At 32.7% G+C, this 14,838-nt stretch overlaps 1 protein-coding gene across 1 annotated transcript in view; it reads left to right on the plus strand.

Moving 5' to 3' along the window:
- Nucleotides 1-14,838, plus strand: part of DHX36 (DEAH-box helicase 36) — a 44,080-nt gene that overhangs the window by 22,331 nt on the left and 6,911 nt on the right. Inside the window, exons 13-22 of the mRNA XM_039857770.1 lie at nucleotides 837-892; nucleotides 2,348-2,412; nucleotides 3,160-3,303; nucleotides 5,373-5,490; nucleotides 6,115-6,213; nucleotides 10,520-10,693; nucleotides 10,842-10,928; nucleotides 11,913-11,996; nucleotides 14,356-14,455; nucleotides 14,548-14,638. Coding sequence (XP_039713704.1) covers nucleotides 837-892; nucleotides 2,348-2,412; nucleotides 3,160-3,303; nucleotides 5,373-5,490; nucleotides 6,115-6,213; nucleotides 10,520-10,693; nucleotides 10,842-10,928; nucleotides 11,913-11,996; nucleotides 14,356-14,455; nucleotides 14,548-14,638 — 1,018 coding nt within the window. The remainder of the gene's footprint in view (nucleotides 1-836; nucleotides 893-2,347; nucleotides 2,413-3,159; nucleotides 3,304-5,372; nucleotides 5,491-6,114; nucleotides 6,214-10,519; nucleotides 10,694-10,841; nucleotides 10,929-11,912; nucleotides 11,997-14,355; nucleotides 14,456-14,547; nucleotides 14,639-14,838) is intronic.

Here is a 14,838-nt window from a genome sequence, read left to right on the forward strand (position 1 = left end):
TTAGCAAGACCAGTTGCTTGACAGCGTTTTATTTTCAAATTTAGAATGGTATGGAGAGTCTGTAGGGAGCATTATATATCCTTTAATAACACTTGTTTTCCTGGGAAGGATAGCTATCTTGAGTCATTTGGGCATTGTTGCTAGAGATTTAAGTCAAGTTGCATTTTTTTGTAACCACAGGTAATCGTGAAATTTATCATTGCTGCTTTTAACACTCACCCTTCTTCCCATCACTGTACAATACTAGACTTTCTATTAACTAATCATGAATGGGCTTGAGCTATTTTGTTTTGAAGCTTAAAAACATATGACTAATTTATATTTCTAACAAAATTACCTTTAAAAATATGGGTCACTTTTGGAATGTATTACATTTATTTAACCAGGGCTATTTATTTTTAAGTAGGATATGACAATTTAATAAGTAATTTACTTTAAAAATTCCGATATTCTGTGTATGATTAAAATAGCAAGGATCATCCAAAGTGTAGAAACATACCATATTAAGCAGAATTCCTTGGTCTTCGATTTAGTAGTGGCAATGGAGTTAATGATGTTTTTCTACTCTAAAAAGATTGCTTCCAACTTTTAAGCATTCTTTTAAGAATTTGGGAACTATGCTAATCATTAGTATGAAAAATTAACAAAATAAAATATTGACAAGAACTTGTTGGCACACTCAGAAAACAAGAACATAACAGTAAAGTTGGTCTGATTATATGTAGGAATAAAAATTTAGAATTATGTGGCTTAGCATCTGAATTCATTGTTCCATGTATGTCTGATGGAGCTTTTCTGCAACTGTCTTAAAGTTTAATTTTCTGTTTAATTTTCAGACAAGTTTCTTATTATACCTTTACATTCACTGATGCCTACGGTTAACCAGACACAGGTACTTTGTCAAATTTATTTATTCTATCTTTTAAACCGAGGCAAACTTAAAGGACTGCTTATATTGTGTGTGTGTGTGTGTGTGTGTGTGTGTGTGTTAAGGCATATTTTCAAATAGTAATCCATATACTTTGCAAATGAGTCTTCGGAGGATGATTTTACAAAAACTTGAATGAGTTTTTGTAAACTTATCCACAAATGAAATTAGTTTTATCAATAGTAGGGAAAAGTTTAAAGATTGGTTTCACCAATAACTTGTTTGTGTTTCCTGAATAAAAGAAAATGGGTGTGTGAATACCAGTGAAATTCAACCTCGAAATTAAATACCTGCGACATACTACAGCTTGATATTTGAAGTTTTGATTTAACAAAATTAGTATATTTGCAGGTGTGAGATTTTCTGTTTTGTCAATGTATTATTATGGCTTGAGTATTTTGGCTCTGTGCAGATTTAGGGATTTCCTGAGTTAGAATGAACACTGCATTCTCAAAGGCAAGATGATTTTGTGGACTGCAGTATTTGTAGACCCTGGTGGGATGAGATAGATCAGAAAATCTACCTCTCCTTTTCTAGTTTTTCCACTCTTTTTGTAAGAAAATATCAAGACATTTTTTATTGAGACCCTTTCTGCTGGTACCTTAGTCCTGAGTAAGGCTCAGTCAACTGAATTAGATACAGAGTGCATACCTGAGGGAAGAGAATAAGAGAGAACTCTTGATCCCAGAGACTGTGCAGCAGAGTATCAAATGCTGAAGGCACTTCTGGTTCTGACACTGTAACAGTTATTTATTCCTTTGCTAGATAATGTGGGAAACAACATTTTTTCTATTGATTACCATTTTTATACATAAGGGGACACGTTTATGCAATTTTTTTGCTTTACAGCCAAGTGGTGCTTGGTACATGTCTTTTTATCTATTTGGATGGCTTTGTCAAGGGTGATAATTGTTTGCAGGATTCAGCATTTGAAGATTTTTTTTAATCCAGTTTATCTCAAAAGCTAGTATATGGTGGGATAGGCAGCTAACATTCTTCTGATGAGTTGGGTGACTGCCTGATTGGTTAGTGTCCTTACCCATATACTTTTGAGTAATTCATAATTCTTATCTTTAAATTTCTCTTCCTCCAACGTTTGACTACGCAATAAGATGTTTACACTTGTCCAGTTTTTGTTTAAAAAATTCTATAAATTTATATCATATTTCATTTAAAATCTTGTTTGTGATAAGATTCTGACATCTGTGGGAGATTTAGTTCGGTTTACCAAAAGAGAATTTTTTAGTATTGAAAAGGGTGGTATACCTTATAAATACATCTGTAAATATTATATATATATATATATATATATATATATATATATATATATATATATATATATATACCTCAACAGATTGTGAGAATGATGTATCAGAAATTAGTGTACTTTTGGAGTTTTGATATATATTATTCTTACAGGTATTTAAAAGAACCCCTCCTGGTGTTCGGAAAATAGTAATTGCTACCAACATTGCAGAGACCAGGTAAAAATTGTTTTAAATATCAACCTAGTGATTACATTAATTTTGAGCCTGATAAGTTACTAACATACCATAATCATTTTCCTCTACAGTTACTTCGTAATTTCTTAAAAATAAATCTGTTTTAACTTAGTCATGGTAGTGAGCATAGGTTTGTTTAGATTTATTTATTTATATTATTCAACCTATACTAACATTTTAGCCCTCTTCAGAAACAGCCTTCTAAATATTTTTCTAAAACTTTTTCTAAAGAACTATGGGAGCTGATGCCAGTTTTGTTCTATTTGCCTTTTGTTGTTGGGAATGGAATCGTTTGGTAAATTGGCAGTTAATTATACCCAGCCTTTAAAATGTATTGCCTCTCTTGGAGGTACTAATATACCAGTACAGCACTGAAACAGATTGTTCTGTGGAAGTTGATATTAAACTGTGACACTGGGGGGTAAGGGGCCCACAGAGCTAGGTACAAAGGTCATTATTGCAAGCTATGAAGTTTGGCTTTGGACAAATAAAAATTCAGCACGTGATCTGCAGAATTGTCACTGTGGTGCCCTACAGCTGCTGAGTTGCCTGCAGTGAGGTGCGTGATTGCCTAACACTGGTAAATGTGGAAAGAATGGTGAAAATCCTGAAGTGCCGAAATCAGTTTGAGCCAAGAAAAATGCTCTACAATCCCTATCTGTAGACCTGTTACAGATTAATGTGCTTTTGATGTGTTTTTAATATTTCATTTATCTGTCTTCCAAACAGCATTACCATAGATGATGTAGTTTTTGTGATAGATGGAGGAAAAATAAAGGAGACACACTTTGACACACAGAACAACATCAGCACAATGTCTGCTGAGTGGGTTAGTCAAGCTAATGCCAAGCAAAGGAAAGGTCGCGCTGGAAGGTGAGAGAGGCCTTCTTCTGAAGCCTTTAGGACTCAGAGATTTTATGTCTTACTTAACCTGTGTTGCCGGCATTTAAATGTATTATTTGTTAAGAGAGTTTCATATTTTTAAAAACTTAATGTAGCACATTTTTAAATAGAAAGTTGTTTTAATCATAATTTCTTTGGAATTGTTTTATAATTTTCCTACCTCTTATTATTCAGTCCAGATAATTAAAATTAATATTCTTTTTTCTTAATTCTAATGAGTTATATTACCTTAATTTTGTTTCTTTTTTTAAAAGCACATTACTAATGATAATGATAACTACTAATCCTATTTGAATGTCAGATTCTCTTCTAACACTTTATATGTATTAACTAGCTTAATCCTCACCACAGTGCTGTGAGACAGATTGTTATCTCTATTTTAAGAGTAGGGAAATTAAGGTACAAAGAAATTAAATCATCCGTTTAAAGTCACACAGCTTTGTCAGTAGCAGCGTCTGGTTCCACAGTCTGGGCTCCTAATTCCTGTACGATACAGCTATGCTGGTTTTTTATAATTAGTTACCAACAAAAACATGAGGAAAGTACCTTTTTTCCATTGATATCATGGTAGAATTAGAAATAAAAATATCCGTTAGGGAAATGATTTGCATTTAATACAAATAATTGCACTTATTCATTTCCATGCATACTTTACATATTTTTACACCCTTATTCATATGAGTGGTAGAATCATATCTGGAGTTGTAGAAGAGTTTTTCTTTTGCTTCTTATGGATAGAATAAAAAGATTCCCATTAGTCTTCAGATTCTGGCTTAACTAAGGAAAGGAGAGTTTACAAGCAACCTTACAGACCATTTTATTTAAGTTTGTAGTGTATCTGTAAAGCTCCAACTCACTTGCTGTAATATTTGCAGAATATCAATAGAACTTGACCTCCAGGTAGTTTATTAGATTATTCAATTGATACTGTTGAGCCAAAGTCGTGACTTCACCTACAAAATGTACTCTTCTAGTAGGTATTAGGGGATAACTTGGCTGGGGACTCAACAAGACTGAGGCTTTCCCATACAGACCTGTCACCTTGGATAATGATTTTAAAAGTATTCACCATAGTGAACGGGTTTTGGTACACTTTTGTATATGAATAGTACACACACTAGGCCTTAGAATTTAATCCATGAAACAATTATGGAAATTAAACAAATGAAGTATTACATTTATCTAACTTTATCCCCACTATCCTGGTGGAAGTTAACTGTGGAATTACAATGTTTTAATCCACATGGAAAATAGTCTCATAGGCTCCATAGATGTAGATTCCTTTAGCAAAGCCTAATTAGAGTGGTAATTATTTTGAAGGTGAGAGCAAACTATATTATGTGGTCCTCAGTGGAGGGGAGGCACTCTTAGTTTCTGCAGGCATGTTATATAATAGATGATAAGTCTTTGTAGGCTTGTGACAGAAATAGCTAAGATTTTTAGAATTTATTCCTATAGGAAAAGGGCTTCCTCCTCTTATAGTTACAGGAGCCCATAAAAATGTTGTTTTGCTTGAAAATACATGAGATGAATACCCTCACCTCTTCACATCTATCCTTAATATTGTCCAAAGAATATTATTCATGTCACTAGATGCCAACAACAAGAGAAAAAATTTCCAACATTCATCTGAGAGCTTACTAAATTTTTAAATAACATGAACAGGTTAACATATGTCAGGATTTGTTACATAAAATGCTCATAAGGCATATAGAGATTAACCTAAGTAGACTGCTGTTACTGAGCACAGCAGTTAAGATTCTATAAGATAGAAATAGGGAACCACATTATTGGTGGGGGAGGGAATCTTCTGTTTCTTAAAACTAGGGCATAGAGGTAGTGGATTTAAGGCTCTTCAAAACATTTGGGAAGAAGGGAACATATGATTAATAAAAATGAAATAAGTAAATTACTTGCGATGTGGCTTGAAGAAGTAGATATTGGCTACTTTCTCTGCGTACTCTTCTCTGAAGTTCTAAAAAAAATCACTGATATGCTCCACCCATTCACCCCCCCTCTTTTTTTTTTTTTTTTTAAAGAGTTCAGCCTGGTCATTGCTATCATCTGTATAATGGTCTTAGAGCGAGCCTTCTAGATGACTATCAACTGCCAGAAATCTTGAGAACTCCTTTGGAAGAACTTTGTTTACAAATAAAGGTAAATTAAGTGGAGGGTTTAAGAAACTAAATAGGGATGGAGTTCTCATTTTTACCGTGCATTTGTCTTCTGTGTGTTTTAGAAAATTATGTTTTTAAACTTCCTTCAAACATTTGTTTAAAAGTTTTTAATCACGTACTGCTCTAGAGCCAGATTGCCTGTTTGAATCCCAGCTCCTCCCCCGAGAAGCTAGTTTTGATACATTGGGCAAGTTATTTAAATTAACCTCATATAAAATCATACTGGCATATAGTAGTGTTCAGTAAATGTTAGCTTCTGTTACTACATTTTAAGATGTTATCCTTCTTTGTAAACTATTTACAGTTTTTTTAAGTATGTTATATATTTTGTTATAATTATCCTAACTTATTTTGAAAATAATTGATAATCAACTTTGCTGAGATTTTAACCAACTACTTTTCTCATAAGTTTGTTGGGTGGTGGAAAGTAGTATATCAGCCTTTAAACATGTTTTTATAGAATCGCAAATATAATTTTAACTTAAAATAACTAACTTGAAAATCATGTATAGGTTTGATGCTTTACTCGAGTGAATGACACAGGCAAGACTAAGCTATTATGTCAATATATGATACATGTTTAATTATATTTGTCTCCCCCCAGATTTTAAGACTAGGAGGAATTGCTCATTTTCTGAGTAGGCTAATGGATCCACCATCAAATGAAGCAGTGTCACTCTCCATAAAACATCTGATGGAACTGGTAAACTTGATTTTTTTTAAAAGTCTAACTTAGATACAGAGTGTTAGAGCATGTAAGCCAGCTAATTAAAATATTTACTATCGTTACTGCAAGGTAGACAATGAATAATGAATGCTCAGTGCCAAATTTGATACAGATTTGGCTTTCCAGCTTAGTATATGAGATATAAATTAGAAAGTAATAAAATGATACCTTTGTGATGTTCTTACAATACCGGACCCTTTCCACACAATTTTTTTCATTGTAGGCCTGATTAAAATTACATAAAATTTTGAAATCTTTGACTTACTGGTCTTTGTCTTCGTTTGTATTCTTGAAATAAATTTGGTAGGTTGGTTCTATTCTTTCTGATTACCATCATGTTGTTAGAGCTTTTGTCAAATTTAAGTAACTTACAACAGTATGGATACATGATTAAGGCAACTCTTATGTTTTTAAGGAATAGTAACAGGTGGTTTTTCTCCAAAATATCATATTCCCCTACTTGTCATTTTATTCTTATACCTTTTTTTTTTTTAGTTCTTTTTTATGAAGTCAATGTTTTGAGAAATGAGTTACAGTGTTTTGCCACTTAGTTAGTGGCCATCCATCCCTGCCCAAGACCATGTTGGGAAGAGGCACAGGTAGAACAAGCTGTGAGTTAGTGCCCAGAGTAGGGGGAAGGAGGGAGATTAGAGCAGTGATGTCTTCTCTAGCCATTAGCTACATGTGAGTATTTAAAATTTGAATTAAATTACAAATTCAGCATTTCAGTCACGTTTCATATGTTCAGTAGGCACATGTGGCTAGTGGCTACCCTATTGGACAGCACAGAAATAGAACATTTCTGTCATCGCTACAAGTTCTGTTGATTAGTGCTGGTTAGAAAATGCCAAAGATATATTTTACATATTTCAGTTTTATTTGAGCCATCCATGCAGATTACTTTGAGAATTTGGCCCATATCAGAACATTGCAATAGCTTTTAATGTAAGTAATAAGATATTTAAATGAAAAAGCATTGTATATTACCTAACCATCTTTGTTGGAGTATAGATTAGATTTAATGAGGTTACTGGTATTTTAGTAAGTAATAGTTTCACTAATGATCTCTCTACCCTCTAGGCTTTTTATCTAATAGTATATTGCTGTAAAGAGCTAGATGGTGCTGAGAATCAACTTAATATTTATGGTAGAGATGGATGAGCAGACAGCTTGACTCAAGCCTGAGTGGGATGACTTCACCTTTCCCAACTGAATTTAAGAGCTAGTTTTAGCCATTTTTAGGCAACAAAATCGTGAAAAGGCCAGCACATTCTGGCCAACAGTAGGGTCTGGAGCCCACACTTAAAAACAAACAAACAAACAAAAAAAAACGCAAAAAAAACCTTATTATTGTGAAATAGAGAACAAATAAGCAAAACAAAAACATCCAAGAATGATTTATTACAAAGAGAGCACCGTGTAATCATTACTCCTGTCAAGAGCATCATTCCCGGTATCTTAAAAAAGCCTGGCTCCTACTCAATCACTTCACTGTCCCTCAGTCCCTAGGATAACCTCTTTTGTGACTTTAATGGTAATATCTGCTTGTTTTCCTTGATGATTTTACCATATAGGTACATATCTCCATAAAGAGCTCAATTTAACTTGGCTTGTTATGTGAACTTTACGCAAACTCACACAGGATGTAGAGGGTGTGAGGAACGAGATCCTCTGGTTTCTTTTACTTAACGTTGTGAAGTTGATCTGTATTATTGCTTTTAACTATTGTTCATTCATTTTCATTTCTTTACCATATTATACGACTTTAAGACATTTGGTTATTTCCAATTTGAGGCTATTACGGATAATGCTGGTAGGAATATTCTTCAATACTTAGTGTTTCTTGGTGCACATGTTTAAGTATTTCCTATGCAGATATACTTAGGAGTGAATTCACTGGTTCATAAGGTATATATATGGTCAACTTTGGTAGATAACCCCTAACAACTTTCCAAAGTTGTCAAATCACTTTACACTCTGTCCTATGCCACTGGTAGATGAGAGTTTACATTGCTCTAGCGTCACCAGCCCTTGAAAATCTTTTATACATGCTGGTAGGTATGTAGTAGTTTTATGGTATTTTGTGGTTTTAATTTGCATTACCATGACTATTGAATTTGTGAGCAGCTTTTCATATGTTTATTGCTCATTTGGATAGCCTCTTTTACAAATTGTCGATACCTGTTTTTCTCTTAGGTTGGAAGAAATCATATACATTTATTTACTCTTGATATGAGCCTTTTGTCAGCTGTGTATTGCACATGTCTATATATTTACCTTTTCACTTTTTAATAGTGTTTTGGTAAATAGAAATTTCTAATTTTAATATAGTCAAATATATCAGTCTTTTGTTATTGTTCCTTGTCCTTTATCTACCTTGGAGTCACAAAGATAATATTTTAATTTTTCTTTTGTTTTTCATACTTAGATATATAATTTATGTGAAATTGATGTGTGTGTCTGTGTATGGTAGGAGATAGGAGTCAGAGTTTTTACACACGTAGGTCCATTTGACCGAACACTGTAGAAAAATTTGTCCTTTCCTCTTTGTTCTGCATCCTTTGCCATCAATGTAGATAGTATCTAGATTTGTGTCTGTAGATTCTGTTCTACTCTCTTGGTCTGTATTTTTATCTTGAGCAGGTGTTACACTACCTTAATTACAGTTTTGGGTCTTATCAACCAGAACATTAGTTATCCTATTTAATTAGGTATTTAATCTCTCAGTGTTTTATTTCTGTGTAGGGGCTTCCTACAACTTTTATAAAGATTTATTTTTTGGTTAGTTATACTTTGGGATTCTCCTTTTTTTAATTTTTCATTTTCTTGTGAGTCTAATATACAGAAATGAAATTGGTTTTTGAATATTGACCTTGTATGCTGTGAAACCTGCTTATTCTAATAATTAAATGTAGATTTATAAACAGTCACATCTATAAATAATTGCAATTTTATTTATTTCCAATCATCTAGGACTCCCTAGTACAATGTTAAGCAGAAGTGGTATGATAATGTGCATTCTTGTGTTCTTGTTCTCAAAGGGAAAGCTGCCAACAATTCATTGAGCATATCTGTTGAAGATTTTTTTTTGTAGAAACTATCAAGTTAAGAAAGTTTCTATTCTTAGTTTACTTAGAGATTCTTATCATTCAGGGGTAATTGATTTCATCAAACACCTTTCCTGCCTCATGAATGAGATTATGATATGATTTTTCTATTTAATTTGTAATGTTTTGAATTAATGTGATTTTCCAAAGATTAAACCACCTTTCATTCCTTAAAATAAACCTGACTTGCCAGGATTCAATTTGCTATGATGTTGTTTTGTGTTTCTCATGCCTAAGATTATTCCTTAGTTTTCTTTTTTCCAAATGTCCCTATCAAATTTAAATACCAAGATTATGCTAATTTCAGAAAACAAGTTGGTAATATTATATACTTTTTCTTTTTTCATTCTCTGAGTTTTTGTAAGATCAAGGTTTTTTCCTCCATAAATGTTTAGAAGTCTGTGTCCGATGAGACACATAGGGGTTTTTTAATTTTTATTTTATTTTTCATATTTTCTTGTATGCCTAGTTATCTTAATTGTGTACCGGACGTTCTATCTACAAAGTTCTTTGTAGATAAAAATTTAAAGGTTGGGGTGATGCTCTTTCCTTCAGGTAGGGAAGATTTATGTTGTTTTTGCCAGGGCAGTGGGCAGGGGAGGAAGCCCCAGTGTTGGGCTCATTCCCCTAGACTTCCATCATTCCCCAAATCCTAGACTTGGAGTTCTTTTAATTCTTTTTACTGTGTCTTCAAGCAGCTTTGCTAGCTGCGCTCATGGGGTAATTGGACCAAATTACCTAGGTAATCAAAGCAGAGGTCACTCTCTTTTTCAGGGTTCTAGTTAGATTCCCTATCTTGCTTTCCTGCCTTATGTTTCCTAATCTACTAGAATCAAGGGCTTTTGCATTGTAGATTCCAAATATATAATATTTCCTGAGGGGTTATTTTGTTTTATTTTTTCTGTCAGTCTTGCTGTGGGTTATTTTCTTTATCCGATTGAAGGTTTCTTAATGTGTTGTTTCTCTTCTAACATTTTCGGTAAAGCTGAGATGTAGGTTAATCTAGTTTTTGTTTATATAAATTTAACTTTTGATCGCAAAATTTATGTTTTAGTGAAGAAAACTAAAACTAATGAGCAATACTAGGACATTTGGGCTTTTTTTAAGTGAACTAAAATTAGCTCTGAATGTATGCTTTACAATGTTTGTTTTAAACATAAACTCTTACTTTACAGAATGCTTTGGATAAACAAGAAGAATTGACCCCTCTTGGAGTCCATTTAGCACGATTACCAGTGGAGCCACACATTGGAAAAATGATTCTTTTTGGAGCTCTATTCTGTTGCTTAGACCCAGTACTCACCATTGCTGCTAGTCTCAGCTTCAAAGATCCCTTTGTCATTCCATTGGTAAGAAAGATACAAAGAAAAGGCTAGGCATTTTTAAATATACAAAGTAGTTGTTGCCTAGATACATTTTTCATTAGCTTTTTATTATTAGAATGCTCTCATATACCATCAGAGCAATTTAAGTTGCCTTTTTCTGTATTTTTTTAAGGGGAAAGAAAAGGTCGCAGATTCAAGAAGAAAGGAATTGGCAAAGGATTCTAAAAGTGACCACCTGACAGTTGTGAATGCATTTGAGGTAAAAAAACTTGTTCTGGACTGTGACAGTTTATTCAAGTGCAAAGTTGATAATAGGAACATATTTAACTTTTTAAAAAATCTATATTATCATAGGTATCAGTAATTGCTATGTGAGAATGTTTACAATTAGGTGAACGTTTGAAAAAAAGTAACATTACTTTTCAATTTTGTAATAGCTTAGTACATTTACCATTACATTTACCCTTTTGGGAAGTAAGGCAGTGTTTTGATGACACTGGAACAAGTGAACGATTTATTTTAAAATTTTATTTAATGTTATTTACTTGTATCTTATTGACATTCATGACAGAAGGTCTCTTTCTTTTCATTAATAAATTTAACTATATTCAGATTTAACATTTTGATGGAGTATCATAATCATATATATTATTCAGAATAGAGAGACAGTTTCTGCTTCCAAGAGCCAGGCTTATCTGGGGATAAACATTCATCACTCATATTTGCAAAATCTAAGTGTAATTTATTTGGTTTATAGAGACAACATCCTTCACTGTATTCTATACTCAGTTTTGTACTACATATTATGAGAAAGTTTATTTTCTCCTTGAATACATTCAGTATTATTTTTTTCTTTTTCCCCATCTCCCTTTTCTAGCTAAAAAAGAAAAAAAGCATATTCGTGAGGTTGAGAAATATGTGACATTGAAAATTGTTCAACAGTGTTCTTTTTGAACAATACATTATGTATAGTATGATGTCATTTTGTCTAAAATACACAATAAATTACTATAGAACTTGTACTTATTTGTGAAAAGACCTAGAAATTCAGTGGTGGTTAGCTCTTAACTAGCATGTGGAGTTTTTTTGTTGTTTATGTTTTAGTTTATACATTTCAAAATTTTTTTATCTTTTTTACAAAAATGTCTGTAGAAGACTAAATTATTACCCAAAACAAAGAAGTAAGTGGTCTTTGCTTTGAGGAACAATGGTAAATATTTGTCTTCATGTCTTTGCCCAATAGGGCTGGGAAGAAGCTAGACGACGTGGTTTCAGATATGAAAAAGACTATTGCTGGGAATATTTTCTGTCTTCAAACACACTGCAGGTAATGATGAATGTTTTGAAGTATATGTTAGAATAGATAATATATGTATCAATTTTGTACAGGTAGATCTGTAGCAAAAAGCTGTGAGTTTGTCTTATGAAGTTAATCATTTTACAAAATGGAAGTAATCTTTATTAAATCAATTGCAACAAAACAGGAAAAGATGTATGATACAATAAACAAAAATAATGGCTAAGAAAAGACACGAGTCAGAGTATAGTAAGAAAACACAGTGAGGCTCAATTACTGTTCCTGTACCCACCCTCTAGTTGGCATTTTGTTGATTCAACCTGAAATTTTTCACTAATACTCCTAAAACCTATTTTTAAATATCAAGTAGGGTGAGTATCTTCACTTTAACTTTATATTTAACTGATACAGTGTAGTGAGAAAACACTGGAAAAGAGGCATTTGTGAAATGGAGGGAAGTCAACAATACATAGGGTGGATGCACTGAATTGGAGAAGTGATTTCAAGCCAATGGGAATAGGAATATCCTCACCTTTCACATTACATGCACGTGGCATAAACCCTGGTACTGGACATTTAACAGATCTACAAGGGGTTAAAAGAATCAGGAATCTGGCATGTTTCATTAAAAGTGCCCAAACATTAACAAAATAAAAATAAGGATTATGCCATCTCTGAAAGACTATAGCCAAAGGAAAAAAGGAATGGAACACAGAATATCTCAACAGAAAATATCTTACAACTGCTTCATAGTAGGAACTATGAATTCAGTAATATAAAAATAATTAACCAATAGAATGAATGAAAAGACTGCTGGCCCAAGAAAACTTAAAGACCAAAAGAATTATAAGGAACAAAATGGATACCCCTTAAAGCAAATTATTGCCATAGAAGAAAGGCTTGAAGTTATCACAGTTTATAGATGCAGATGCAAAAGAAAACTATTATAGCAATAAGTAAAAAGCTTGTAGACAGGAAGACAGGACTGATCCATCCTGAAGATAATAGGTGTCTATACATAGAAAATTCAAGTGTGATTGAATATGAATTCAGAGAGAAGTATAAGAACATTTTCCTGAAAAAGAAAAAAATGAAATGAACCAAAAGTATGAAAAGATGGCTGAATCCAAGTGTCATTTGAGAATACTGTATTCAATCAAGATATTAATTCAAGTATAAAGGCAAAGGACAAGCATTGAAGAAAATACTTGAAATACTGTGTTCATGAGCTGTTCTTGAAAAATTCACTGACAGTGAAATGCTGCCTATTAAGAGATGAATCAAAAAGAATTCAGGAATGGAGAGTGCATGCTGAATCAATTGGTGGTGTATCCTGAAATTATTTCAATAGAGAACAAATACAAAACATGAATTATGGATACAGAATATAAAGGTTATTATCTTGAAGAATAAAAATAACGATAATAAAAACCAGGAGATGAGTCAAAAAAGTCAGTAATAATAGAAATGAGATGGGGGAAACTAAAGTCACACAATTCATAAAAGGAAGATATACTGAAATATGACCAACTTTATGTTTCATATTCTCATTTAAAGATTACAAGGAAACTTTATTAAATATCTTGTCATTATGAAAAAGATTCACCTAGTTGTTTCATTTCTAACTTATTTTAAATTGAACTAGAATTAGTGTTAATACTTTTATAAAACAGCTTCTGTACTATTGTTAGGGTAGCATTTCTGTCTTAATTCTGTCAGCATACTAAGTGTCTGTGGTATTGTATCTTAGTTAATGATTTTTCTGACAATATTGAATTTAGGGAAGTCTATTCTATATTAATAAGTCATATATCATTTTTACCCAAATAGTGATTTTTCTTAAAAAATCAAAACAAAAAACAGTCCTTTCATTTTTGCGCCAACTCACAACAATAGTTCATTCTCAGTAGTAGAAATATGGACATTGGTTATTTTCTTTATGCTTTTCTATATTTCTTTTGAAATATGGGGTGAGAGCAATTTTGAAAATTATATTAATCTTTTTGCAAAATAGAGTGATCCTAAAACATAAGTGGTTATTTCCTACAACAGGCAAACTTTTTCTATAAAAGAACAGACGATAGCATCATAGGCTTACAGGCCATATGGTCTTTGTTGCAACCACTCAACTTCTGCCATTATAGTGCAGAGCAACCATAGATAACATGTAGATGGGCATGGCTATGTTCCAATAAAATTTTATTGACAAAAACAGGCTTTTATAAACTTGTGGTTTACCAACCCCTGCTCTTAACATGTCACATTTTTGAAAAAGTATTTCATAAAGCAGGGAAAACTCATAGATAAATTTATTTATGGGTATATGCTTTATAAACCCCATAAATCTGTGAAAGGTACTCCAGTTCTATTTGTTACCATTGCTCCCTAGATGCTGCATAACATGAAAGGACAGTTTGCTGAGCATCTTCTTGGAGCTGGATTTGTAAGCAGCAGAAATCCTAAAGATCCAAAATCTAATATAAATTCAGGTAAAGCAGAAAACACAGTGTAAACAACTCGCTGCTGTTGTCCGTTGTATCAGTATTTTACTTTTTTTTCTCTACCTTCCCACCCCTAATAGATAATGAGAAGATAATTAAAGCTGTCATCTGTGCTGGTTTATATCCCAAAGTTGCTAAAATCCGACTAAATTTGGGTAAAAAAAGGAAAATGTAAGCATTGAAGATTATTATGCATTATTTCTAATTCTCTCCTTAAACTTTTGGAATCTTGTAATGCAGCAGGGCATATATTTACATTTGTTCTTGTTCCTACTTGGGCCACATTCTTTTTCTTTACTTTTGATCATCTGAGAGGAGGCAGGCCATTTAACAGAGGCATCACTTTTCCTTACAGCGCATCTCCAGAGTTA

The sequence above is a fragment of the Pteropus medius genome, unplaced genomic scaffold, assembly GCF_902729225.1.
Source record: "Pteropus medius unplaced genomic scaffold, Ma_sr-lr_union100, whole genome shotgun sequence".
NCBI lineage: Eukaryota > Metazoa > Chordata > Mammalia > Chiroptera > Pteropodidae > Pteropus > Pteropus medius.